Source organism: Oncorhynchus keta, chromosome 29 (assembly GCF_023373465.1).
Source record: "Oncorhynchus keta strain PuntledgeMale-10-30-2019 chromosome 29, Oket_V2, whole genome shotgun sequence".
NCBI classification, from domain to species: Eukaryota; Metazoa; Chordata; class Actinopteri; order Salmoniformes; family Salmonidae; genus Oncorhynchus; species Oncorhynchus keta.
In genome coordinates, this window is record NC_068449.1 from 33,059,659 (window position 1) to 33,085,567 (window position 25,909).

At 42.0% G+C, this 25,909-nt stretch overlaps 2 protein-coding genes across 4 annotated transcripts in view; one reads left to right on the forward strand and one right to left on the reverse strand.

The window, feature by feature from the left end:
• Window positions 1-162: 162 nt before the first annotated feature.
• timm9 (translocase of inner mitochondrial membrane 9 homolog) lies at window positions 163-6,562 on the reverse strand. The gene is made up of 4 exons (XM_035743337.1): window positions 6,330-6,562; window positions 5,849-5,909; window positions 1,919-2,014; window positions 163-662 (listed from the first exon to the last, which is right to left on the reverse strand). Exons 2-4 carry the CDS (start codon window positions 5,885-5,887, stop codon window positions 531-533), a joined length of 267 nt encoding a protein of 88 aa, XP_035599230.1. The 5' UTR covers window positions 5,888-5,909; window positions 6,330-6,562; the 3' UTR covers window positions 163-530.
• A 35-nt stretch (window positions 6,563-6,597) lies between these two features.
• The window catches only part of kiaa0586 (KIAA0586 ortholog), an 83,830-nt gene continuing 64,518 nt past the window's right edge, over window positions 6,598-25,909 (forward strand). The window contains exons 1-9 of one of the 3 annotated variants that reach the window (XM_035743333.2): window positions 6,598-7,596; window positions 7,719-7,777; window positions 8,940-9,003; window positions 9,893-9,962; window positions 10,115-10,277; window positions 10,450-10,659; window positions 10,972-11,158; window positions 12,783-12,965; window positions 23,102-23,234. In XM_035743333.2, coding sequence (XP_035599226.2) covers window positions 7,266-7,596; window positions 7,719-7,777; window positions 8,940-9,003; window positions 9,893-9,962; window positions 10,115-10,277; window positions 10,450-10,659; window positions 10,972-11,158; window positions 12,783-12,965; window positions 23,102-23,234 — 1,400 coding nt within the window. In that variant the 5' untranslated portion in view covers window positions 6,598-7,265. The remainder of the gene's footprint in view (window positions 7,597-7,718; window positions 7,778-8,939; window positions 9,004-9,892; window positions 9,963-10,114; window positions 10,278-10,449; window positions 10,660-10,971; window positions 11,159-12,782; window positions 12,966-23,101; window positions 23,235-25,909) is intronic. The other 2 variants (XM_035743331.2, XM_035743332.2) reach the window with 2 other exon arrangements.

Here is a 25,909-nt window from a genome sequence, read left to right on the forward strand (position 1 = left end):
GCATCCAGAACCCAAACTACCCGGTTTATAATCTTCAACCTCTGGTTATGCATCTCTAGGCCGAGGACAGTTGTCATTATTACCATCTTGGCTGCAGTGACAATCCATTACCAACAGAAAGCAGTGATTTCAAGGTAAAACAACAGGACATTATACAATGGGTAATTTAGCAGTATGCCAATGTACAATTTAGTTTAATGAATGGTGCAGAAACATTATCATAGGATAAAGGAGACAAACTAATACCCAGGATTGTCATTACCTTATTCAACAATCAGACTTTAATAAAAACAAAAGTAGCTATTTTATTTTTATCTCATGTTCTGCCTGGATCGCAACTCAACATGATCTCATACATCATGATCAGGCTTTTCTGGATAAAAGTGTCCAAGCAGTCATCAGCCCCAGCCTAAGAAGTAGAGGAGGTAGACAAGGACAAGTTTGTGGCTGGTGTTAGCCATCCACTGATTCACATTGAGTTGGGACCAGACTGGATGGGTGACTCCTGGCGTGTAAAGGGCAGAATTTGTCTACCGTGGTCCCATTAAGCCTGCTTTCTGAGCCAGGGCTTCATTCTGCTGGATGTGGTACTCCTGGAAGCGCATGGAGATGCGTTGGGTCATCTTTAGGTACTTCTGAAGGCAGCTCTCCGAGCAGGTGGACTGAGGTGGAAACAATGACACAATCACATATCACACCTCTCCAAATATTGCTGTACCACCGCAAAGGCTTCTACTCTAAAGAAGCTAACCTGGTACTGTGTGAAATTTGACAACATACAGGAACATTCAGTGACAACATTTTGTTGATAAGCAATGATGCCACATTGTGTCCTATTTGACCCATTACTTAACATTGTCCCCAGGCTCGATTGCTAGAGAGAACCTTCTGATGGATGAGATTACCTACTACAGAGCCTCGAATGACGGGACAGTATTTGGAAATATGGCCTACTACTCAGTAATAAGTATGAGGTCGTGTTCCCCTGCTCAGATCTTGCATACATCAACTAATTGTTGTGTGCCAAGTCATCGACTGTGCAGTCTGCTACCTGCACATGTTCGTCCACTCCAAAATAATTCCACAATACTACATACAGTCCAATTTGATGAATGGAAAGAGACATCTGCTACAAAGTTGAATGACATTGCAGCCTGGTCTCATAGACTAGAAGTAACATAGTAAATGTAGATCCAGGACATTCAAATTAGGCACCAGATACAGTATGAAAGCCCCACCTACTTCCTGGATCATGTTTGAATGGCCTTCAAGATATCGTGATAATTTAAGACATGTAAAATATAATTTTTTTGTGGATTAATTTACTTCTACCCAATGCCTTCTATGATGGTTTACAAAAAGAAGACAATCATGAAAAGCTGATAGTTTAGGATATAATTTTGAATGCCATTCAAAATCAGCTTGGGACATGATCCAGAAAGTTTGGTAACAGCACAAACATCATTCTGTTACCATTCTATTTTATAGTAAATGTGTTTTTGTACAATTTTCTTTGGAAATTGTTTTAAAAAGTAGTCATTGTGCATAAGAGTTCTATGGTTTGTTTAACTTTGCAATCATTGGTTTTGTTTGACATACATTCTGCTACCGTGGAATTGCACTATACATATGGATGTTGCTGAAACATGCGAGCTATACCTTATGTAAAATACCTATCCAGGCGTATCAGCTAACCAAACCATATTGTTATAGCAGTATGGTGTCCGACAGCAGTCGATGATATGGTATGCAACCATTGGTTGATGCATGCACCGTCTGAGCAGGGGAACGCGACTCTAATGCGGTTAGCTCATACATAAAATACCTATCCAGGCGTTATAAGATCTGACATGCATCAGCAACGTGTGAGCGGAGGAACATCACCGGAGTCTTGAAGACATGCAGGAAATCAACCTACCTCCTCTGACTTGACTTCTCTTGTGGTAAAATCCTTCACACAGTCCATGAAGCAGTTCTCGGTGAGTTTGTTGTAGGTGCCAAGAAATTCTTTAAACTGTGAACACATACATATTAAACCGATAAAAACACACCTTATGGAACAGAGGGGACTGTGAAAAGAGAGACACACACGATAACATAATCATTATACACGCACACCACAGGAGTTTGGTGGCACCTTAATTGGGGAGAATGAGCTCGTGTTAATGACTGGAGCAGAATTAGTGGAATGGTATCAAATACATCAAACACATGGTTTTCATGTGTTTAATGCCATCCACTCTGTTCCAGCCATTATTATGTGCCGTCCTTGTTACAAAACCTAGGAGGCCGGTCGGCCTCATCCCCTTCCATAGACATAAACGTCCCTTTTCAGGACCCTCTCTTTCAAAGATAATTCGTAACAATCCAAATAACTTCACAGATCTTCATTGTAAAGGGTTTAAACACGGTTCCCCAAGCTTGTTCAATGAACCATAAACAATTAATGACCATGCACCTGTGGAGTGGTCGTTAAGATACTAACAGCTTTATTAAGGTCACAGTTATGAAACTTAGGACACTAAAAAGAGGCCTTTCTACTGACTCTGAAAAACACCAAAAGAAAAATACCCAGGGTATCTGCTCATCTACGTGAACGTGCCTTAGGCATGCTGCAAGGAGGCATTAAGACTGCAGATGTGGCCAGGGCAATAAATTGAAATGTCCGTACTGTGAAACTCCTAAGACAGCGCTACAGGGAGACAGGACGGACAGCTGATCGTCCTTGCAGTGGCAGACCACGTGTAACAACACCTGCACAGGATCGGTACATCCAAACATCTCACCTGTGGGACAGGTACAGGATGGCAACAACACCTGACCGAGTTACACCAGGAACGCGCAATCCCTCCATCAGTGCTCAGACTGTCCGCAATAGGCCGAGAGAGGCTGGACTGAGGGCTTGTAGGCCTGTTGTAAGGCAGGTCCTCACCAGACATCACAGGAAACAACGTCGCTATAGTCACAAACCCACTGTCGCTAGACAGGACTGGCAAAAAGTGCCCTTCACTTCACGGATTTGCGTTTATCGTCAAAGGAATGAGCGTTACACCGAGACCTGTACTCTGGAGCAGGATCGATTTGGAGGTGGAGGGTCCGTCATGGTCTGGGGCAGTGTGTCACAGCATCATCGGACTGAGCTTGGTGTCATTGCAGGCAATCTTAACACTGTGCGTTAAAGGGGAGACATCCTCCTCCCTCATGTGGTACCCTTCCTGCGGGCTCATCCTGACATGACCCTCCAGCATGACAATGCCACCAGCCATACTGCTCGTTCTGTGCGTGGTTTCCTGCAAGACAGGAATGTCAGTGTTCTGCCATGGCCAGCGAAGAGCCCGGATCTCAATCCCATTGAGCACGTCTGGGACCTGTTGGAACGGAGGGTGAGGGCTAGGGCCCATTCCCCCCAGAAATGTCTGGGAACTTGCAGGTGCATCATAGGTACACTTGGTGGAAGAGTGGGGTAATATCTCACAGCAAGAACGGGCAAATCTGGTGCAGTCCATGAGGAGGAGATGCACGGCAGTACTTAATGCAGCTGGTGGCCACACCAGATACTGACTGTTACTTTTGACCACTTCCGGAGGACGTTCTCCAACCAATCAAAGCTTTTGCAGTATGAACTGACATGTTGTCCATCCAATAATAGATGTATGGTCAGAGAATGAACCTTGTGTGTTGAATTGGGATTGTGCCACAGAGCATTATAGGGGTTCTGTGTTGAGAAGTTTGGTGACATTGTTGAATAGAGATTAAGAGTGAGCATTTTTCAGACATTATTCAATTCAAATTAGTTTTTTTAAATTACAGGAGATGGAGGAGGTATATTCTAATTTTCTTCTTGGGTTTAGAACTTAATTTTGTGTGTCCAGTTAGCAAGGTAAATGTAAATAAATTGCACTAACTTCAGTAGCTAGCTAGCTACCAGCGTGAGTGTGCAGTTTTCTCCGCCCGAACGGTAGAATGGTCAATGCTGCCGAAAACGTTGTGGACTTTTTTGTTGAAGAACCCGTTTCATTATCTGGGGTACATGGATAAGGTGCAAATTAAAAGCGAGGTTCGACCTCTGCCTGAGATCAGTTTCATGACTGATGAAAAGGTGAGGGCACTCAATACCAACTGGTATCAAATGTATAGCTGGTTAACAGGGAGCCTATCATCAAGCCGCCTGTAATTGCACGTTACGATGCTTTACATGCTTTTCTGGGATGTCGAAAACAATTCCGAATGATTTGATAGCTTCCATCACATAATCCATTAAAAGTTAGATTAGAGAGGTTGACGCAGCACATTTTTTCATGCGCGCTCAAATAGGCTGTGCACTTGCCTCCGGTATTTATTTAGCAAAGATGATAAAAAAAAAAAAAGACAAATGTTGCAGCAGCCGAGGCTACACCCAATCTGACATGTTGTATGGGATGAAAACAAGACTATTTTTCCATCTGATCAACTGTAGGCTCCTAATAAGAGCTGCTACATATAGCCTATGTGCCCTGTCCATCTGGTCAAGGTAAACTAATTGGTAACGTTATGTATTTATAGTCCATTTGTGTCAGGAGAAAATGTGAATATGATTCCAAATTTGGCTGGCTAGGCTGCCTATACATTTTTAATCCAAAATTATTACCTGGAATGAATCAATCAACATAATAGTGATAGCAGATGTGAGTCATTAAAAAAAATGTACAAAGCCTACAGTTGCATAGGCCTGCATGATGCAAACATGCATAAAGAAAGCTCAGCCCTGTGAGTTCTATTGTCTATGTGTCTGGGTAGAGGAAATCCTCCTCCAAATCTAGTCGAAATATAATTTATATGAACAAATACAAGGTAGCTGCAGTTTGAGAGGGTTTTCATTTTTTTTTTTCAGGAGTTAAAGCAATGTGATTTGAATATGAAAAACGGGTCCCTTAATAGCCCATATACAACCTTTTTACAACGGATTAATCAGTCACACCTTATAGGGTCCCGAGTTTTCCTAGTTAGGTTACTATATAAGGAAAAACTCCAGGCCCCAGGGGGTAAAATTGCCCCACCGCTCTGGGACCTATGGTGCCACCAGTCTGCTTGCAGTTGTCAGTTATCGTCAGGTATGTGGATGATCAGGGCTTTATCCAGGAACATTTCTGGGGATACTTTGATGTGTCAAGTGGGCAGTATGCACAGTCTGTGTTTGACTTTATGAATTTTGAGATGTCGGAGTTTAACTTCATAGAGAAACTAGTCATCCAAACCTACAATGGCGCAGCTGTAACGGAATGTATCTGCTATTTGTATTTACAGCCAACTCCCCTCCTGTTCTCTGAATAAGAGGTGATGACTACTCCACTCCACTACCATTGTCAACTTTCTCCTGACATGAACAGAAGCCACAGCGTCTCATGTGCCCTCTCATCCACTGGCACATTGAATGTTTCCCTTCCAAGCACTGCGAGTCCCCCTATCATTTCTCTCTCATTACTGTATGTAGTCAATCACTTACACAATCACATTATTACACATCAACGATTTGACTCCTTGCTTGGACTAACTCATTATTAGCTTTTGTCTAACTGTGTAGTGTCTTGTTATTGTTTTTTGTCTTCCCAGTAAAATCCTGTCCTGCACTGGTCAAGCCTCTGAACACCTCAACTCATGCTTCATACCCTCATTCAATCACTGCTGTGATCCCTTTCCAACACTGTTTAAGGAGCCCTCTCATCCCCCTTCCCCATAATACTGTACTATAAATGTGTTTATTAAATGCTTTAGGTTAAAATAATTCGTATTTGATGACTTTGAAAAATACCGTGAGTCTCCCATCCTCCTCAAGTCACCACTGGGGTGCGAGTATCCTCAATTTACATACCTGTTTAACCTGGTCCGCTTCTGTCACCTGGATAGACATGGTGGTTCAAAGGACGATATTTCTGTTGGATTAAAGTTACACCCATGAATGTAATCGATTGAATGACAGCCCTAGCCCTATCCATTGTTATGTAGCTATGATGTCCGTTCACTAGTTATAACTAGCTAGGAAAAGGGAGTACTGAATTACCAAGATAGCTACAGAGTATTAGTTGATTAGCTATATATGACACCTGACCATGAATTCATAACTGACCATTCCATAGCTAGCTACTACATAGTTTAAGCCTTGTGTTAGTTTGCTAGCTAGCTTAGTGGACAGCTAACGTTAAAATGTCCCTAACAGGCTAACTATATAGCGCAGTTCTGAAGGTCAAGTGAAGCATTTGAAGACATTACATATATTTTGATATCAAGTTGTGTGCACAAAATGCATAATAAATCACATTTTCTTTAACACAGCAAAAAAGTCATTCACCCACCCAGATTCCGAAGGACATGTGACGTTGTGAAAAGGGGACTGCAGTGGCTGCGGCACCAACAGTTTTGAGAGGCTTGAAAGGCCAGATATTGGAAATTAAAAACAGTTTTTAAAACAAACAAATCATTCTAGGATGATATTAAATATTGTATACGTTCGTGGGGATATGTATGGAACTTAAAATCGAAAAGTAAATTGTCGAAAATAATAACCGAAATGTCAAATTAAGATGAATTTTGTGTCACTACATAAACACTCCGGTGTAACACGAGGTAATTAAAATATTCAGTACCTCATTATCCTGTTGTTCGCTAGCCCACCTTTTATCTAATATAAATAATGGTCAACCAAATACTTTTAATTATTTAATATTTGATTAATATATGTTCTCTTTTGATTAATGTTTCCTCATCCATGGAGTCCCTATCATGCCCAGCAGATGATGGCGATATTTCTCGCGGAGAGAGGATTGGTCGTTGACCGGAAGTTATTGTTGTCAGCAACAGTTGCTGTGTTTTCATATTTTCAATCGTGAGTTTGGCAGTTGTGAAGCTATTATGTATCGTTCGATTCTGACCTTGGGTTGCAACTAATTCAGTTTGTTCAAAATTACATAGGTCTAGCTAGCTACTTCCTACTGAGTTTTGTCGCGTTGTGCTTTCAACTGTTTAGAGGTGTTAGCCAGCTAACGTTAGTAGCTAGCTACTGTTAGCATAAAGTCGTCATTAAACAAGCGTGAAGCGGGATATTTGAATGTTCGACTTCCTAAGGAAAATGACGACAGTGGTTGTTTATTTATCTATATCAACTCCCACGGTTAGTAACAACTATGTTATGTGTAACGCCTGATCGGGTCTGGTGTTGAGCATACTAGCTATCATACTCTACTGCAGTGCTCGCTACTAGATAATCAACTGAGCGTCAGAGTCGATTAGATATGGCTCATACTCTTCTGAGCCGATCAAATGAACTTCTGAACTTTGCAAGGAATATAAACCTTGACGAATCCACTTCAAGTTCTGATGCTGGTGACGTCTTGATTCGTGCAACAAAGATTCACTTTCCCGAGCGGAGCTATGACGGGCAGAGGGATTTGGGGTCGTTGTCCACCGTATCTAATAAAACAGACAATGTAAAGATAACAGTGAAGAAGTCCTCTCTTCTTGACGAGCCACCAAAGATCGAAAAGCAAAGACAAGCAAGGAAACAAGAGCACAGGCATGTGCCTCCTGCCCTGCAAGCAAACCTGCCATCAGTTTCACCCTCTGGTAGGCTTAGTAAACCCACACTTGTTATAAGGCCAGTGAAACTGTTATATTGTATTGCAGTTGTATATGCCATTGATTTCAGTCTGACCAACATTTTGCTCTTCCCATGTTGTCTTTTCCAGAGGGAACGAAAGCACGCAAAAAGAGTCCGATAAAAAGAGTCCCACAAAACGAGTCCCAAGTAAGATCAAATCAAATGTATTTATATAGCCCTTCGTACATCAGCTGATATCTCAAAGTGCTGTACAGAAACCCAGCCTAAAACCCCAAACAGCAAGCAATGCAGGTGTAGAAGCACGGTGGCTAGGAAAAACTCCCTAGAAAGGCCAAAACCTAGGAAGAAACCTAGAGTGGAACCAGGCTATGTGGGGTGGCCAGTCCTCTTCTGGCTGTGCCGGGTGGAGATTATAACAGAACATGGCCAAGATGTTCAAATGTTCATAAATGACCAGCATGGTCGAATAATAATAAGGCAGAACAGTTGAAACTGGAGCAGCAGCACAGCCAGGTGGACTGGGGACAGCAAGGAGTCATCATGTCAGGTAGTCCTGGGGCATGGTCCTCGGGCTCAGGTCCTCCGAGAGAGAGAAAGAAAGAGAGAAGGAGAGAATTAGAGAACACACACTTAGATTCACACAGGACACTGAATAGGACAGGAGAAGTCCTCCAGATATAACAAACTAACCCTAGCCCCAAGACACATAAACTACTGCAGCATAAATACTGGAGGCTGAGACAGGAGGGGTCAGGAGACACTGTGGCCCCATCCGAGGACACCCCCGGACAGGGCCAAACAGGAAGGATATAACCCCACCCACTTTGCCAAAGCACAGCCCCCACACCACTAAAGGGATATCTTCAACCACCAACTTACCATCCTGAGACAAGGCTGAGTATAGCCCACAAAGATCTCCGCCATGGCACAACCCAAGGGGGGGCGCCAACCCAGACAGGATGACCACATCAGTGAATCAACCCACTCAGGTGACGCACCCCTTCCAGGGACGGCATGAGAGAGCCCCAGCAAGCCAGTGACTCAGCCCCTGTAATAGTGTTCGAAACAGAGAATCCCAGTGGAAAGAGGGGAACTGGCCAGGCAGAGACAGCAAGGGCGGTTCGTTGCTCCAGAGCCTGAGTCTTCAGTAAAGACTTAAAGGTTGAGACCGAGTTTGCGTCTTTGACATGGGTAGGCAGACCGTTCCATAAAAATGGAGCTCTATAGGAGAAAGCCCTATAGGAGAAGATGTCTTCTAGCTTGTTCTTTTCTGAGAAGTGTGTGCCTCACAAGTATGTCACCCATTCTAATATAATACATTTTAAACTGGTGTCATTTCCAATTTCAGGTTCCTAGTATAGATGGAAAAGAAACACCGACCTCTGTTCAACCTAAGGGCAGTGAGGATAAAGGTAAGTGTCCTTGGGCTAAACCTGTGATGTACTGGACAGCATGCTGTCATTGATTATCTACTGGCTACTTAATATACAGTGAGCTCCAAAAGTATTGGGTCAATGATTTTGTTGTTTTGGCTCTGTACTCCAGCACTTTGGATTTGAAATGATACAATGACTGTGGTTAAAGTGCAGACTGTGATCTTTAATTTGAGAGTATTTGGAGATACTTTTATTTGAAATAAGAATAGAATATGTTTCTAAACAATTCTACATTAATGTGGATGCTATGAATCATGAATAATGATGAGTGCGAAAGTTACAGAGATATTAATATCATAAATGCTAACCTCCCCTGTTATTGTAATAGTGAGAGGTTAGCTTGTCTTGGGGCTATGATATTTGCGCTTCTAACTTTCACACTCATCATTATTCAGGATTATCTGTAATCATGGTAGCATCCACATTCTATTATGTTATATTCTTGTTTACAATAAAAAAATAACTCCAAATACCATTAATTTCTATTGGGCACAAAATAAAAGCAAATGCATCCAACAAGTTTGTAGAGTCACAAAGCTTGATGTAGTAATTGTGTGCTAGGAATATGGGACTTAAATACTAAACTATTGATTACTTTAATACATTTTCCCCAATACTTTTGGTCCCCTAAAATGGGGGAACAATGTACAAAAAGTGCTGTAATTTCTAAACGTTTCACCTAATATGGATGAAAATACCCTCAAATTAAAGCTGACAGTCTGCACCTCACAGTAATTGTATCATTTCAAATTCAAAGTGCTGGACTACAGAGGTAAACACAAACAATATTGTCACTGTCACAAAACTTTGCGAGTTCACCCTATGCCATTTTGTATCCTAACCCCACTCTTGGATTGTCCCTTAGACCATGATCTGCTAATATCCCGATATGCTGCTGGTGGCAAAGGGGCAATCTTGGCAGCTCTAAGACAGAGGTAAGCATAGCACAAAGCTGCAGGATGATTTTCACTTTTTACATGCCAGATGTATTTGTGTTTGTAATGTTTGTCTACATTGCAACACAGTTGTACATCCCAAATCTTTAGGTGTTAGTCATGAGGACTCCATTCGATACTGTTTTCCTCAGGTCCCAGACTGCCCCCTTGAGGCGAGAGGTGAAGGTGCAGTTACTGGAACAGCGGCCACCATCGAGCCAGGAGCCCCAGCCTGTTTCTGGCCTCTCAGGGGATACGGGAGCTGCCTCCACTACAGCCCTGGTCACAGCTGCTGCCACAGCACCACTCATCAAGGTATTGTTGTAGCAGAGCAGTTATGTGTTATTTTTTTCTATGTCCTTCTGAGATTATGATGCCATCTGAGAAAGCTTTTGTAAGTCCAAACCCCCCAAAGTCTACCTAAAATGCTTAGTGGACATAATGTGGGTGCCTAATGGTTTATTTCTGTCCTTCTCTCTTTTTCCAGGCTCAGAGTGACATGGAGGCATGTGTTTCCCAGGTGTGGGAGGGGCTACAGAGGCTGCTGGAGTCAGACAGGTACCCAGGCAGGGCTCAGGAGGCCAGAGAGGACAGAGCATCAGAGAGGGTGACCCAGCTGGAGGAGCAGCTCAATACCATGACCCAGCAGAGACTACAGCACCTGGAGTGTATCCAGAGCCAACAGATGGAGCTGCAGGTACTGTAGGGAAGGAGGAGCACTGAGCCTTCACTTGAGTGCTCCAGGTAGTAATATTTTCCGCAATAAGTTGCTGTCATTCTAATCGTTGCATGAAGTTATGTAAGAGTATATTTATGTGGACCCCTAAAGTTGTACACATCTTTATACAGTCCCAGTGTCTGAGTATGTCTGTAGTATTTCAAGCAGTGTGGTGTTCGGTGTACTTCTTTTTCTATTGCATGTTTCATCACAGCTATACTCAACTCTTTTTACTTTTAGTCATTCAATAATAGTTCTGACCACTTCATCCATGCCCTCTCATCCTCTCAGAACCGTCTCCTGGGCTCTGCTCTGAGTGTTGTGACTGGCCACGCCCCTGTGCCCTCACCCTCCATGCTGAACACTGGCCCTGCTGCCTCTGTACATCCAGACCCTCGGCTTCCTCAGGACCTTCCCGGTCACGTTCATATTACCCACCTTGATGCTGCAGACTCTTCCCCTGCTGTTCCAGCCACAGGTAGGGCGCTTTGTTTCCTGAGTCAGTTGCCTCATTGAAACAAATGATGAGAATGGCATTGCGATCTGTCATCAGAAAGTATTCACACCCCTTTACTTTCCCCCCCACATTTTGTTGTGTTGTAGCCTGAATTGAAAATGTATTGAATGTAGATTATTTTGTTGTCACCGCTCTACACACAATACCCCATAATATAAAAGTGGATGTATGTTTTTTGAAATTGTAACAAATTAATGGCAAATTAAAAGATTTAAATGTCTTGAGTTCAATAAATGTTCTACCCCTTTTTTATGGCAAGCCTAAATACATTTAGGAGTAAACATTTTCTTCATACGTTGCATGGACTCACTCTGTGTGCAATAATAGTGTGACTAATAATCTGTTTGGTCTCTCAGTCGAGCAGTGAATTTAATTTTCTTTTGCAAAAATGGAAGCATGTCATAACCAAAACAGTGTTAAGCAAATCAAAATAAATCACTGACAGTGTCATCACCAAAGCATCCCCACACCATCACACCACCTCCTCCATGCCTCACGGTGGGAACCACACATGCTTTTACCTACTCTGCATCTCACAAAGATCCGGCAGTTGGAAACAAAAACCTCAAATTTGTACTCATCAGTCCAAAGGACAGATTTCCACCGGTCTAATGTCCATTGCTTGTGTTTCTTGGCCCAAGCATGTTTCTTTTTCTTTTGATGTCCCTGCAGTCTTCTCTGAACAGTTGATGTTGAGATGTGTGTTACTCAAGCATTTATTTGGGCTGCAACTTCCTAGGCTGGTAACTCTAATGAGCTTATCCTCTGCAGCAGAGGTAACTCTGGGTCTTTCCTGTGGTGGTCCTCACGAGAGACAGTTTCATCATCGCGCTTGATGGTTTTTGCGACTGCACTTGAAGAAACTTTCAAAGTTCTTGAAATTTTTGCTTTGACTGGCCTTCGTGTCTTAAAGTAATGATGGACTTTTGTTTCTCTTTGCTTATTTGAGCTTGCTATAATATGGACTTGGTCTTTTACCAAATAGGGCTATCTTCTGTATACCTCCCCTACCTTATCACAACAGAGCTGATTGGCTCAAATGTACTTTTAAGAAGGAACACCTGTTAATTGAAATGCATTCCTGGTGACTACCTCATGAAGCTGGTTGAGAGAATGCCATGAGTGTGCAAAACTGTCATCAAGGCAAAGGGTGGCTACTTTGAAGAATCTAAAATATATTTTGATCTGTTTAACACTTTTTTTTGTGGTTAGTACATGATTCCATATGTGCTATTTCATAGTTTTGATGTCTTCACTATTATTCTACAATGTAGAAACTAGTAAAAATAAAGAAAAACCCTTGAATGGGGTAGGTGTGTCCAAACTTTTGACTGGTACTGTATGTCGGCGGCAGGGTAGCCTAGTGGTTAGAGCGTTGGACTAGTAACCGGAAGGTTGCAAGTTCAAACCCCCGAGCTGACAAGGTACAAATCTGTCGTTCTGCTCCTGAACAGGCAGTTAACCCACTGTTCCTAGGCCGTCATTGAAAATAAGAATTTGTTCTTAACTGACTTGCCTGGTTAAATAAAGGTAAAATAAAATAAATAAAAATGTCATCTGCTTTGTATCTCCTCTTCTTCTGAAGCATCTCCAGACCCATCTAGCCAGCAGAGGGGAGGAGAGGGTAAGAGCCCTCTGGAGACCCCAGCTCCTCGCAGGGTCATTCCAAAGCCTACGCGCTGGAACACCACCAACGTCCGGAACACACAGAGCGCTACACAGCAGCACAGCTACAGGACACAGAAAACACCTCGCACAGCACAGCAAGGTTAGTCATCAGTGTCTCTGCATCTGTTAAGTCATGGGCTGTCTTGAATGGCACCCAATTCCCCATATAGTGCACTTCTTTTGAGCTGAGCCTTATGGGTCCAGGTCAAAAGTAGTGCGCTATATAGGGAATATGATGCCATTTTGGATGTACCCATGGGTTTCTATGGATTTCTTGTCAGATGCAAGTCCTTTATATTTCCACCTCTTGGTGGCAGTAGCGTCACTCCAACCTTCTGGCTCTTTAGGAAGCACAGGCTTCTTTCTGCAGGATATTTGAAAAAGGCAGTGTTTATTCCAAAACTCTGAAAACAGGGTTTGATCATAGGCTTTAATGTCACTGTGTTTTTTCCTGTCTTTGTTGATTTCTGTGATGGCTATTTATCTTTGTCACCCCTTGATGAGATGGAATTAGGGCTCACCCCATTTGTCGATTGTTTGTATGATATTTCGGCTGATGGTCGACCAAAGTTTCTTTAGTCGAGCAGCAGCACATTTTATAACTTTTAAAATCATGGTGTACAAGACAACTGTCTGATTGGCGCCTGTCTGAGTGGACTGATCCATTGTTGAAGATGTGGGGATGGCACAGTCCATCACTCTAAGACATGTGCTACTGAAATTGTATATGGTTATATTACATAAGAACATTGTTGCAACACTAATAAAAATAGTATCTGTTGGATAGTGGTCGCTGTCCGCGGTTCTGAAACACATCAGTGTGCTTTTGAATTGGCACCTTTTCCTAGACCATGTTGCTATGTGCATAATAGCAAAGTTAACCAGCATATTGGTGTTGAGAACAATGCGGCGGAGGCAGCAGCAGAATGAGGAGACTAGAAAACAACCCGTGCCTTATTGTCTAAGAAAAGTGAGTAGAGAGGAAACCAAAACTACTGATTCCGTAAACGGCAAGCCTCAAGAAACCCATGTGTCAGATAAATAATTTCACAAAATTGTCTGTTTTTAATCTTTGCTATGCTGTAATAAAGGCTTTAGGTGTTTTGGTAGACCAGCCTCTGGCATTATTTATCATTTATTTAGTGTTTACACTGTTCCAACTTGTCCGAAAAATTATGTTTATAATAATGATGACAACCCAATTTCTTTCCTTGGTCTCCTTATTGTTATCATGATCGTCATTATAATAATAAGTCATGTCATTATCATGAATAGGCTTAGTAAAGCAGCCTTGTATATCCACAATAGAGCTGTAGGCCTAAGAGCACATCCTGTTTACGTAAGCCTATATTTTAATACTTCTCTAGGCTGCTGTATCAAAAATGTATTTGTTCATGTCATCAAACAGCATACGAGTTATTTATGGTTTCAAATGCAATCGAGCATTTTAGTTTCAAAATAACAACGCGGCCATTGAATAGTAGGCGTAAACAAAAAATATTTCTGAAAATGCATTCACAAATTGATGCGGTGTTGTTGTTTTTTTGTCTTTCCATTTTGCTGTCACGCGCTATGGTGTTCAGCGTTTGTTATAACCAATTTATTGATGTGATTATGATAGGCTATAGGTCAGGCCCTGGACCGGCACAATCAAATCAATTGCTGGTCGGACGCTTTAGTCCGTTTGTGTGTCTTAATTATGTCATCAAACAGTTTGCTTAAAGCATCAGACAAGCTCAGTGCATGTAGTTGATTTGATTAAAACACATAGGATGTGTCTATATATGGAAAAATACATGTTTGAACGTTTTAAACCAATCGATTGGTAGAAAGAACAGACGACTCTTGGTCGACCAATATTTTTTTCCCTCGGGGACAGGCCTAGATGGAATAGGAAAACAACTGTTACTTTCAACCTCGGTTCATTCAACAAATAACCAGATGCCTTCTGTACTCCTCTGTTTGACAAGGTCTCGTTATTTACAAGAATGTCATTAATAATTTTATGTCGATGCCAACTCAACACATTTCCATTTGGTCATTTTCTACACAATACTGCAGTTAGGTCAACACTTGTTGTAATGTCAGTATCTGCATTCCAGAATATATCTCACATGTTACCCACTGAATTGAAAACCTGCGCTTTGTACAACGAGCCAGACTGCACTGTGTGTTTTGGAATTATTGTCTGTCAATGTTAAGCATTCATTACAAGTAGACCTACGGCTGACTTATGAACATATTGTTTGGACAGGTTGTGTGATACAATGATAAATACATACCATACATACAGCTCATGTTTTGGCGGTCCGTCACGTCTCCGTCTTGGTTTTGTGATAATCGTACTTAATCTCCCTGTGTTTGTCTCTGTTGGCCGAGCACCAAGACTACTTTGAATTATTACAATGGCCGCTGGGCCCTTCTTGGTCTCCCCAGCCACAAGTCTTGGAATGCAGCCTCCTCCTGATCACTGGAGATGTGAATTACATCCATACAAAGCACCATTGACTAAGGCCACATTTTAACAGTGTAGGCGGAACATGGTGGTATTCTTGAGGGAAAAGGGTCGCACCGCATAAATATATACTGAACAAAAATATAAACGCATGTAAAGTGTTGATCCCATGTTTCATGAGCTGAAACAAAAGATCCCAGAAATGTTCCATACGCACAAAAAGCATATTTTTCTAATGTTTTACACAAATTTGTTTACATCCCTGTTAGTGAACATTTCTCCTTTGCCAAGATAGTCCATCCACCTGACAGGTGTGACATATCCAGAAGCTGATTATACAGCATGATCATTCCACAGGTGCACCTTGTGCTGGGGACAATAAAAGGCCACTCACAACGCCATAGATGTCTGTTGGAGCTTCCAATTGGCATGCTGACTATGGGAATGTCCACCAGAGACTTGAATGTTAATTTCTCTACCATAAGCCACCTCCAACATCATGTAAGATAATTTGACAGTATGTTCAACTGGGCTCACAACGGTAGCCCACGTACGTTTATGGTGTCGTTTGGGCGAGCGGTTTGTTCATGTCAACGTTCTGAACAATGGTGGGATGGGGTTATGGTATGGGCAGGCATAAGCTATGGACAACGAACACAATTGCATTTTATCAATGGCAATTTGAATACACAGAGATACCGTGACGAGATCCTGAAGTCCATTGTGATGCATATCTGTATGCCCTTTGATGTGAAATCCACAGATTAAGGCCTAATTCATGTATTTTTTTATTTTACCTTTATTTAACCAGGCATGTCAGTTAAGAACAGATTCTTATTTTCAATGACGGCCTAGGAACAGTGGGTTAACTGCCTGTTCCGGGGCAGAACGACAGATTTGTACCTTGTCAGCTCGGGGGTTTGAACTTGCAACCTTCTGGTTACTAGTCCAACGCTCTAACCACTAGGCTACCCTACCGCCCCAATTTCTATATGAATCTCTGAAATTGTTGCATTTATATTTTTGTACAGTATATTAACTCTGTACTGCTGTTATATTGTACTGGCTGCCAATATCCATTCAGTTGCATGGGAAGATTAGGTCCTGCTCCTCTCTCTTGGTTTAAAACTCATTTAAGGGTGAAACCATTCAGGTGAAAACAATGGCTGGTGCACGGCTATGTAAGTATAGACAAACAGACAGAAAGGCAGATTGCGCCCTTCAGTGCTTCAGTTTATTGATTTAATTTAAGGGCTCCCGAGTGGCGCAGCGGTCTAAGGCACTGCATCTCAGTGCAAGAGGCATTACTACAGTCCTTTGTTCGTATCCAGGCTGTATCACATCTGGCCGTGATTGGGAGTCCCATAGGGTGGCGCACAATTGGCCCTGCTTCGTCCGGGTTTTGCCGGAGTAGGCTGTCATTGTAAATAAGAATTTGTTCTTAACTGTCTTAACTGACAATTGATAGCCATCACTCTTGAAATACTTTGTGAACAAATAATTGGCTTTTTAACCAGTTGAATGATAGGGCAAAATTTAGATTTCCACCTAAATGAACATGTTGCATAGTTTCAGAAAGGTCTGGAACTCACCTTTCTGGTAAAAATAGTTATAAATTGCTGAGGTGTACTCACTTTTGAAGACACAAACTCAAGTATATAGTACAATACAATTTTCTCCCCCCTATTCAACAAAGGTTGGGCAATGTAGCCTGAAATTACTGAAATTATTTCGAAATATAGTAACATTTAAATTATAAACGACTTACTATAAGATTTACCCTTTCTTATAACTGCATAATACATATGACCATACTTCCATGGTGGCCAAACCGGACGCGCGCACGTTGATTTTGTTCACTCGCACCAGAAGGGATCAGGACACGCAGGTTTAAATATCAAAACAACCTCTGAACCAATTATTAATTTGGGGACAGGTCAAAAATCATTAAACATTTATGGCTATTTAGCTAGCTTGCTTGCTGTTGCTGGTTTATAAACATTGGGTTGTTATTTTACCTGAAATGCACAAGGTCCTCAACTCCGACAATTAATCCACGGATAAAACGGTGAACCGAATTAGTTTCTCGTCATCTCTCCTCCTTCCTTAAGGCTTCTTTTTCCTCTTTGGACTTTATATGGCGGTTGGCAACCAACTTTACAGCATTTCTACAACCTACTGGAGTGTGGACCTAAGTTCATCTTTCAATCACCCATGTGGGTATATGCTCCTAAAAACCAATGAGGAGATGGGAGAGGCCGGACTTGTCGAGCGTCACAAATAGAACCAATTTCTATTTTAGCGCCTGGCCACACAGATGCCCACTGATTCCCGCAAGCAGTGTGGATGCAATGATTGAATAACATGTATGTGTACATTTATTCTGCAACGCATGCGACGCAAGCGGTGTAGTACAATATTGACTCTATTTCATATAACTGAAGACAGAGAATTTTTCTCCTAAACGTCCATTCAAATGGTGTCTCGTTGCAACTTCAGCTTTAAGCACAGTGATTTTGTCCGTCTGAGACCAAGAGAAAGTAGTCTTGTTTTAATTCTATGAAATGATTGCTTGTTGTTTTTTTCATGTTGAGAGCTCTAAATCATGCTGAGAATATCACAGCAAGATGAAACCACAACGGTTGGATTCTCTAAGACTGTCAACTTTCATATGACATCTGACAGGCTGAGCTCTGTTGTTCAGGGGGAGAGCAAATGTATTCTTTGCCTGGATAAACCAGAAAATGTGACACGTCACTCCCTATGCAAATGTGGGGTGTGAAACCTGACACTTCAAGTCGGTTCCGCTGACAGAGTGGAAGCGGAGGGCAGACAGATGGGTCTTTCTAGCACGATAAGGCACGGGACCCTACGGCGCTCATAGATCGCTTTGTGCACCAAAATGTCAGTCGGAACCAGTCCAGAACCGCTCAAAGTTCCCCATATAGGGGACTTAACATCTGAATAGATGTGCCTTTTTGTTGATGTGGAGGTAATTGATGTTTCACATATAGATGTTGCAGCAAGCAAGTCAACTTCAAGACACCTATGAAGATCACCAGGGTTGAACAAATATAGTTCTTGGTGATAGTGTGTATATACACTCAGCCATTTTGAATGAGTGCACACTGACAACAACCGTACCTTCAGAAAGGTTATATAACTACTATTCTGGTCATTGTGTCATTCACCACAAGGACTATTACTGGCTCCTCCTCCTCCTCTGTCCTCTGTTCAACTGCAATTTGTGTGCAGTCTAGTGCTACATGTTGGGGAGAAAGATCAGTGCCAAGTTCTCTGCTACACCCTAGACACTGCTGTCTGAAAGCCTTGGACAGTCTTCCCCTCGAAATTGAATAGGCCTCCCTCTCTAGAATTGGTATCCATGGTGATGGATGTGTGGGGGGTGAGCGGAGTGTTAATTATGGCTTCGAAATCATCCGTGTGTGAGTTTGTCTGTATGGGTGGATCGTGAGCGGGTGCTGTCAGAAATGAAGGGAGACATTTGGGAAATGCATTGGTCTTGTAAGATTGACTCGATACCCTTGCTTTGTTTGGCCAACAGTGTTACAACAGTGTTACTTGACCAGCCTCCCTATTAAAGCCAGTAATGCAGTCAGAGGGACACAGTCGTGATAAGGGAATGCACTGAGTACGGGAATTTAACATTTGTATCGAATAGCGGTCTGTTCACATATTTTTAAATGTGCATTGTCAGATCACTTGGATTTATCATCACTTGCAATTTCTATCCATTAGAATTTATTCAAGCTGGACATAAATGTTCATGAGCTATCACTGCGGCATAACAAGCACGGTGATGGAATGTACTTTATGTACTACACATTTGGTGTGACTAACTGGTTATTGTAGTGATTAGAGCATGTTTGAGGGAGAGGGAGGATGTTGTTAGCCTGGCAGACTCGACCCACGTGACTCATAGCGCAGGGAGAGCTGTGAGACACTGGTCTGGAAAGGGGGCAGTTTGTTAATGCAATATTCACTCAGAAGTTGTGACGGGTTTGATTGGATCTCTCCAATTTTTTTGTGAATGTTTTTTTTTGGGGGTGGGGGGGGTTTGATGCCTCTCATTGTTTTTGATTTGAAAATCCAAATGTTATAATGTTTGGGGGCTGTGTGTGAGTGTTTTAAGTGAGAAAGACACAGCAAAGAGCCAACCAGTAAAAACACAGCCCCCTTCATTATGGACGCATTGTGCCGACAACATCAAAGAGCCGTTCCATACTCTGTTAGGTGTTAGTCAGACTAGTATGTTATGCCATAAGATGTCTGAAGTGGCACCATTTTGTTGCTGGTAGTACCTCCAAACCAGTTGTCATGGCAACCATGCTATTTCTTCTCCTTTTGCAGTTTCTTTTTTTTAATCTCTATTTTTCTTTTCACCAGCTGCCAAACTGCTCTCTTTGAGAATTAGCTATTTATAGTCCTTTGTTTCTCAAGCACATCATCAAACCATATGTGAAACAACCCATGACATGATTCAGGCCACTTACGATTGATCGCTCTTGTCGATTTCCAGAACACCGTCGTTTACACGATGTAAAACCTTCTGACATAATGACAAGATAATTGCAGTTCAAGGAGACCAGTGTGTGAACCGTAATTTTAGAGTCAATGATTTATCTTGGAAATCAACAAACGCAAGTGGGGTCAGTTCCTTCGCCAATCACGATGACTGACCACGGTATCGATTTGGTACCGAGACCCATGGTAATCTGATTTCTGTAGATAAATGTGAAGTACTATCTAGATGTAGCTAGAATGCCTCAAATGACATGTCTCACATCGCAGTGGCTTTGCCCTTCTCTGTTTCTCATAATTAATTCATGTTGAGGAATCTGACTGGAACACAACGACACTACTTCCCCATAGGGGCGGCAGGTAGCCTAGTGGTTAGAGCGTTGGACTAGTAACCGAAAGGTTGCAAGATCGAATCCCCGAGCTGATGGTAAAAATCTGTTGCTCTGCCCCTGAACAAGGCAGTTAACCCACCGTTCCTAGGCCGTCATTGAAAATAAGAATTTGTTCTGAACTGACTCGCCTGCTTAAATTAAAGGTAAAATAAAAAAATGAATAAAAACATGTCTTCGAGAAGCACTCGCTCGGTAGTCTCCTATTTTTAAAATGTGATGTCATCTTCAAGTGTTTCATCATCAGTCATCCGGATACACACAGACTAAGCCCCAGCCATACTTGAACCCCCACTCACACACACAGTTATAGCATTCATCTGTCAGCCTGGGCCTAATTCTGATGAATGACAGACTAATTTTCTCCTCTGTGAGGGGTGTTTCCTCCCAGCACCAGATCACATGAGGTAAATGCCCCCCAAATGGTACCCTACCCTAGTGCGCTATGTAGGGAATAGGGTGTCAATTGGGATGTATTTGCTTTTCTGATCTGCATAAAAACACAGCATTTTAACGGAGATTTCAACGGGGTCCTCATTTTGGATAGCTTTTGTAGACTCATAATTACACCAGTGGAACACACCTTTTATGATAAGCAAAGGAAATCTCTTAATGTGTTTTGGTAAGCTTCCACTTTCTTCCGGGTGATCCAAAACATGACTTCGTAGTTTAAGTTACTTTATAGAAGGTTCTTTTTATAATTTCCTTCAGCCAAGTCCACCATTTTAGGTTTTGTCACTCATCATTGATTGGATTCCATGCTGCCATTACAATGCCTGAGAAATACCACTTCGGGTCATGTCTGGCCCCTGTAGAGATGCCCTTTTGAACAGAAATGGCAGACTATATATTATTAGCGTGGTGCCCTTACCTGCCATGGCCTGCAGCTGATGGTCAGCAGGGGGCGTGGTGGGGCATGCATTACTAGCTGATGGAGGGCAATCAGGCGACCAATTCTTTCCAATTCTTTCATTCAGCAGTGCCCCCCCACCCCCAGGTATTCCCAGGTACTAAACCAAAATAAAGAGTATTGCACAGTGTGGGAGAAATATATTATGTCTATGCACCACATTGGTTTGTTTGAAATGAGTTGGCAGAGTTCTTTGCGGTTTTGCAAGTATATTGCTTTGTTTGTTTGAATATTTGCTGGCACTATCCAGTGAGACATGATGTTGCACAACATCCAGTTGTAATTATACTGTAATAAGCACTTCACTCTGCTCAGAATCATTATATTTGTTGTGCTGGTGGCGAAAGTTTGTTTCCATGAAATTCCATTCAATTGCTTTTAGTCCTACTTGATTCAACATAGTGTGATAATGTTAAATATATGCCATTTAGCAGACACTTTAAAAAAATGTTTTTATCGAAAGCGACTTAGTCATTCTTACATACGGGTGGTAATTGAACCCAGTATCCTGGTGTTGCAAGCACTATGCTCTACCAACTGAGCTGTAGAGGACAGCATGTTCGAGCAAAGATGGTCTATTATATTGACGAGATAGTCAACGGAACATTCTAACAATGGAAATACATCAAAGATTGAAGGCACGTGGGAGGAGGTGAGATCAGGTGGGACCATTCTAGCCAAAGAGAGGGCAGATATGCGTGTGAACAGGCCATAGAGATAGAGGACTCAGCTTTGTATCTATATCATTATAGCATCTGTGACAACATGGCCGTGCCATTGAGGCTATCTCCGTTTTAAAGTAGTCAATTTTCTTTTTCATTGGCTGATGTCTCCCAGCTCATAGGAATCCTCACCCTGTTTACTACTTTAAAATGGTGCAAGCCCTCAATGGCAATGTCCGTGCCAGAACGGGTTATATCCTTGATGAGCCCTCCTATCTGTCTCTGACAACAGGCACAACTCCGAGATGCTGTAGTCTCTTTTTTCCCCCAAAGTAGCCATGTGCATCCACTTATATCAGTGCATTCTTAACAACCTAACCATTACGGAACTTCTATTCGATCAAATAAGCCTCACTTAGCAAATCATAGATTTATTTGTATTATTATTATTTTTTACATGTATTCGACACTCATTGACCTCCATCCAAAAATTCCTCACTTCATAGACTTATTTTCATTGACAGATTTTGGGCAGAGTAAAACCTCTCGCTTCCTGACTGGTTCTAGTCAATATTGTTTTAAGTGGGAAGAGACCTTTCTCCTTTGACCAGAGGAAATGATTATGCTAGCTAGACCATACAGACCAGGGCTAGGATTTTGTTCCAACTAGGCACCACACCTGAGCTAATTGACCAGTTCAGTGATTGCCTAAATTCAACAACAACTGGTCTTCAAGGTCATTTAAATAAAAAAACATTAAGTGCCTGTTGCACTCCAGGACCAGGGTTGCCTACCCCTGTACCAGACAGGCAGAGTGTTCTATCCATATGTTATGCGTATGTTATCCATGTGTATTTAACTGATTTCACTCTCTCTCTGTATTCTTTAGATTCTATGGGTGTCATACCCCTGACTGAGCTAAGCATTCCAATACATTGATGACAATGACTATGAATACAACCAATATCACCCATCTGCCTTTTACTCATGAACTCGTTAGCCTAGAGAGAAAAGCCATTTGGATCCAACAATCGATATTGATGCAATTTCTGTGTGACAAAGTCGGTAGTATAGCAAATGATCCACAGAAGAAAGAGATTGCGATGAAAATGTAAGCAGAAACCCATGAGGCCCTGTGAAGCAATCAGCTCATCGTGCGATGTGAATTCCTGTGTCCCTGTGTAGAATACTGTGAGAGGGGGAGATAAAGTGCTGACTGAGCTGATGCAGGTGTCTGAGACTGAGTGGCTGATTGCTGGTGTCTCTCTGTCTCTGCAGGAAATGGCAGACTTCTGGAGGCTATCCCTAACAACAGTAACAGCTTGGCAACCAGAGGTGTGCAGCAGCAATCTTCTGCAAGGGCTGCCATGGCAACGCCCAACGACGGCTGCCAGCAACCAGCGCAATCCAGGTAAGGGAGAAAGAAAACAAAAATTGTGGTCAGTAATTTTTTTCAGGATTTGAAAGAATCATTGGATATATTTTGTCTTTGAATTTGTCCTCCCTAATTTTGCCCATCAATCTTTGACTGTGATTATTTCATACACTAATATGTACACTACCATTCAAAAGTTTGGGGTCACTTAGAAGTTCTTGTTTTTGAAAGAAAAGCGCATTTTTTGTCCATTTAAAATAACATAAAATGGATGAGAAATACAGTGTAGACATTGTTAATGTTGTAGCTGGAAACGGAGGATTTTTAAAAATGGAATATCTACATAGGCGTACAGAGGACCATTATCAGCAACCATCACTCATGTGTTCCAATGGCACGTTGTGTTAGCTAACCCGTGTTTATCATTTTAAAAGGCTAATTGATCATTAGAAAACCCTTTTGCAAATTATGTTAGCACAGCTGAAAACTGTTGTTCTGAATAATAAAGCAATAAAATTGGTCTTTAGACTAGTTGAGTATCTGGAGCATCAGAATTTGTGGGTTTGATTACAGGCTCAAAATGGCCAGAAACAAATAACATTCTTCTGAAACTTGTCAGGCTATTCTTGTTCTATGAAATTAAGTCTATTCCATGTGAGAAATTGCCAAGAAACTGAAGATTTCGAACAACGTTGTGGACTACTCCCTTCACAGAACAGTGCAAACTGTCTCTAACCAGAATAGAAAGAGGAGTGGGAGACCCCGGTGCACAACTGAGCAAGAGGACAAGTACATTAGTGTTTAGTTTGAGAAACAGATGCCTCACAAGTCCTCAACTGGCAGCTTCATTTAATAGTACCCGCAAAACACCCGTCTCAACGTCAACAGTGAAGAGGCGACTTCGAGACGCTGGCCTTCCACTCCTCTTTCTATTCTGGTTAGAGACAGTTTGTGCTGTTCTGTGAAGGGAGTAGTACACAGCGTTATATGAGATCTTTAGTTTTTTTGCAATTTCTCGCATGGAATAGCCTTAATTTTTCAGAACAAGAATAGACTTATGAGTTTCAGAAGAAAGGTCTTTGTTTCTGGCCATTTTGAGCATATGATTATTTGTGCTAAAATAATTGCAAAAGGGTTTTCTAATGATCAATTAGCCTTTTAAAATGATAACCTTGGATTAGTTAACACAACGTGTCATTGGAACACAGGAGTAATGGTTGCTGATAATGGGCCTCTGTACGCCGATGTAGATATACCATGAAACATCTGCCGTTTCCAGCTACAGTAGTCATTTACAACATAAACAATGTAAACACTGTATTTCTGATCAATTTGATGTTATTTTAATGGACGAAAAATGTGCTTTTATTTCAAAAACAAGGACATTTCTAAGTGACCCCATACTTTTTAATGGTAGTGTATATTATTGGCATACAGTATGCTTAAAACAGAGCAAAGGAGAATAGGGACAATGCTTTTCAAAGACCTTTACAATTTCAGCATTAAAGGGATAAAGGATGTATTTTCTCAACTCTAAGAACAGCGTAAGTTAACAAGTTGTGTGTGTGTGTGTGTGTGTGTGTGTGTGTGTGCGTGATTGTAAAGAGTATTTGCATAAAAGGAAAGAGCAAAGGAGAGAGAGAGAAAAGTAGATGCAGTTATTTACAGGACCACTCCGGTCTGCCACCTAGCTCAGAATGATCCCCATGACAACGACAGTGGCATTTATCATCTCCATCTGAGAGTGAGGGTAAAGTAGTCTTCAGTGCATTCGGAAAGTGCTCAGACCCCTAAACTTATTCCACATTTTGTTACATTACAGCCTTATTCTAAAATGGATTCAATTCATGTTTTTTCTCATAAATCTATACACAATATCCCATGACGACAAAGGGAAAACAGGTTTAGACATTTTTGCACATTTATATATTTTAGAAAAGGGATACCTTATTTACATTAGTATTCAGACCCTTTGCTATGGTACTCTGTATTGAGCCCAGGTGCATCCTGTTTCCATTGATCATCCTTAAGATGTTTCTACAACTTGATTGGAGTCCACCTGTGGTAAATTCTATTGATTGGACTGGGGAAGGGTACCAAAAAATATCTGCAGCATTGAAGGTCCCATAGAACAACATGGCCTCCATCAGAAGTTTGGAACCACCAAGACTCTTTCTAGAGCTGGCCGCCCAGGAAAACTGAGCAATCTGGGGAGAAGGGCCTGGACAGGGAGGTGACCAAGAACCCGATGGTCATTCTGAAGAATCTCCAGAGTTCCTCTGTGGAGATGGGAGAACCTTCCAGAAGGACAACCATCTCTGCAGCACTCCAGCAATCAGGCCTTTTATGGTAGAGTGGCCAAACAGAAGTCAGTCCTCAGTAAAAGGCATATGACAGCCGGCTTGGAATTTGCCAAAAGGCACCTAAAGACTCTCAGACCATTAGAAACAATATTCTCTGGTCTGATGAAACCAAGATTGAACACTTTGGCCTGAAAGCGTCACATCTGGAGGAAACCTGGCACCATCCCTACAGTGAAGCGTGGTGGCAGCATCATACTGTGGGGATGTTCAGCAGCAGGGACTGGGAGACTAGTCAGGATCGAGGGAAAGATGAACAGAGCAAAGTACATAGAGATCCTTGATGAACACCTGCTCCAGAATGCGCAGGACCTCAGACTGGGGTGAAGGTTCGTCTTCCAACAGTACAAT

What these genes read in the sequence shown, in the direction of transcription:
- timm9 (XM_035743337.1), bottom strand. Translation starts at nt 5,887, where the DNA reads ATGTCTATCCAGGTGACAGAAGCGGACCAGGTTAAACAG. An exon ending in AAGCGGACCAGGTTAAACAG is followed by an intron (nt 2,015 to 5,848) that starts GTATGTAAATTG and finishes ATGTGTTCACAG; the next exon opens with TTTAAAGAATTTCTTGGCAC. An exon ending in GAGAAGTCAAGTCAGAGGAG is followed by an intron (nt 663 to 1,918) that starts GTAGGTTGATTT and finishes TTTCCACCTCAG; the next exon opens with TCCACCTGCTCGGAGAGCTG.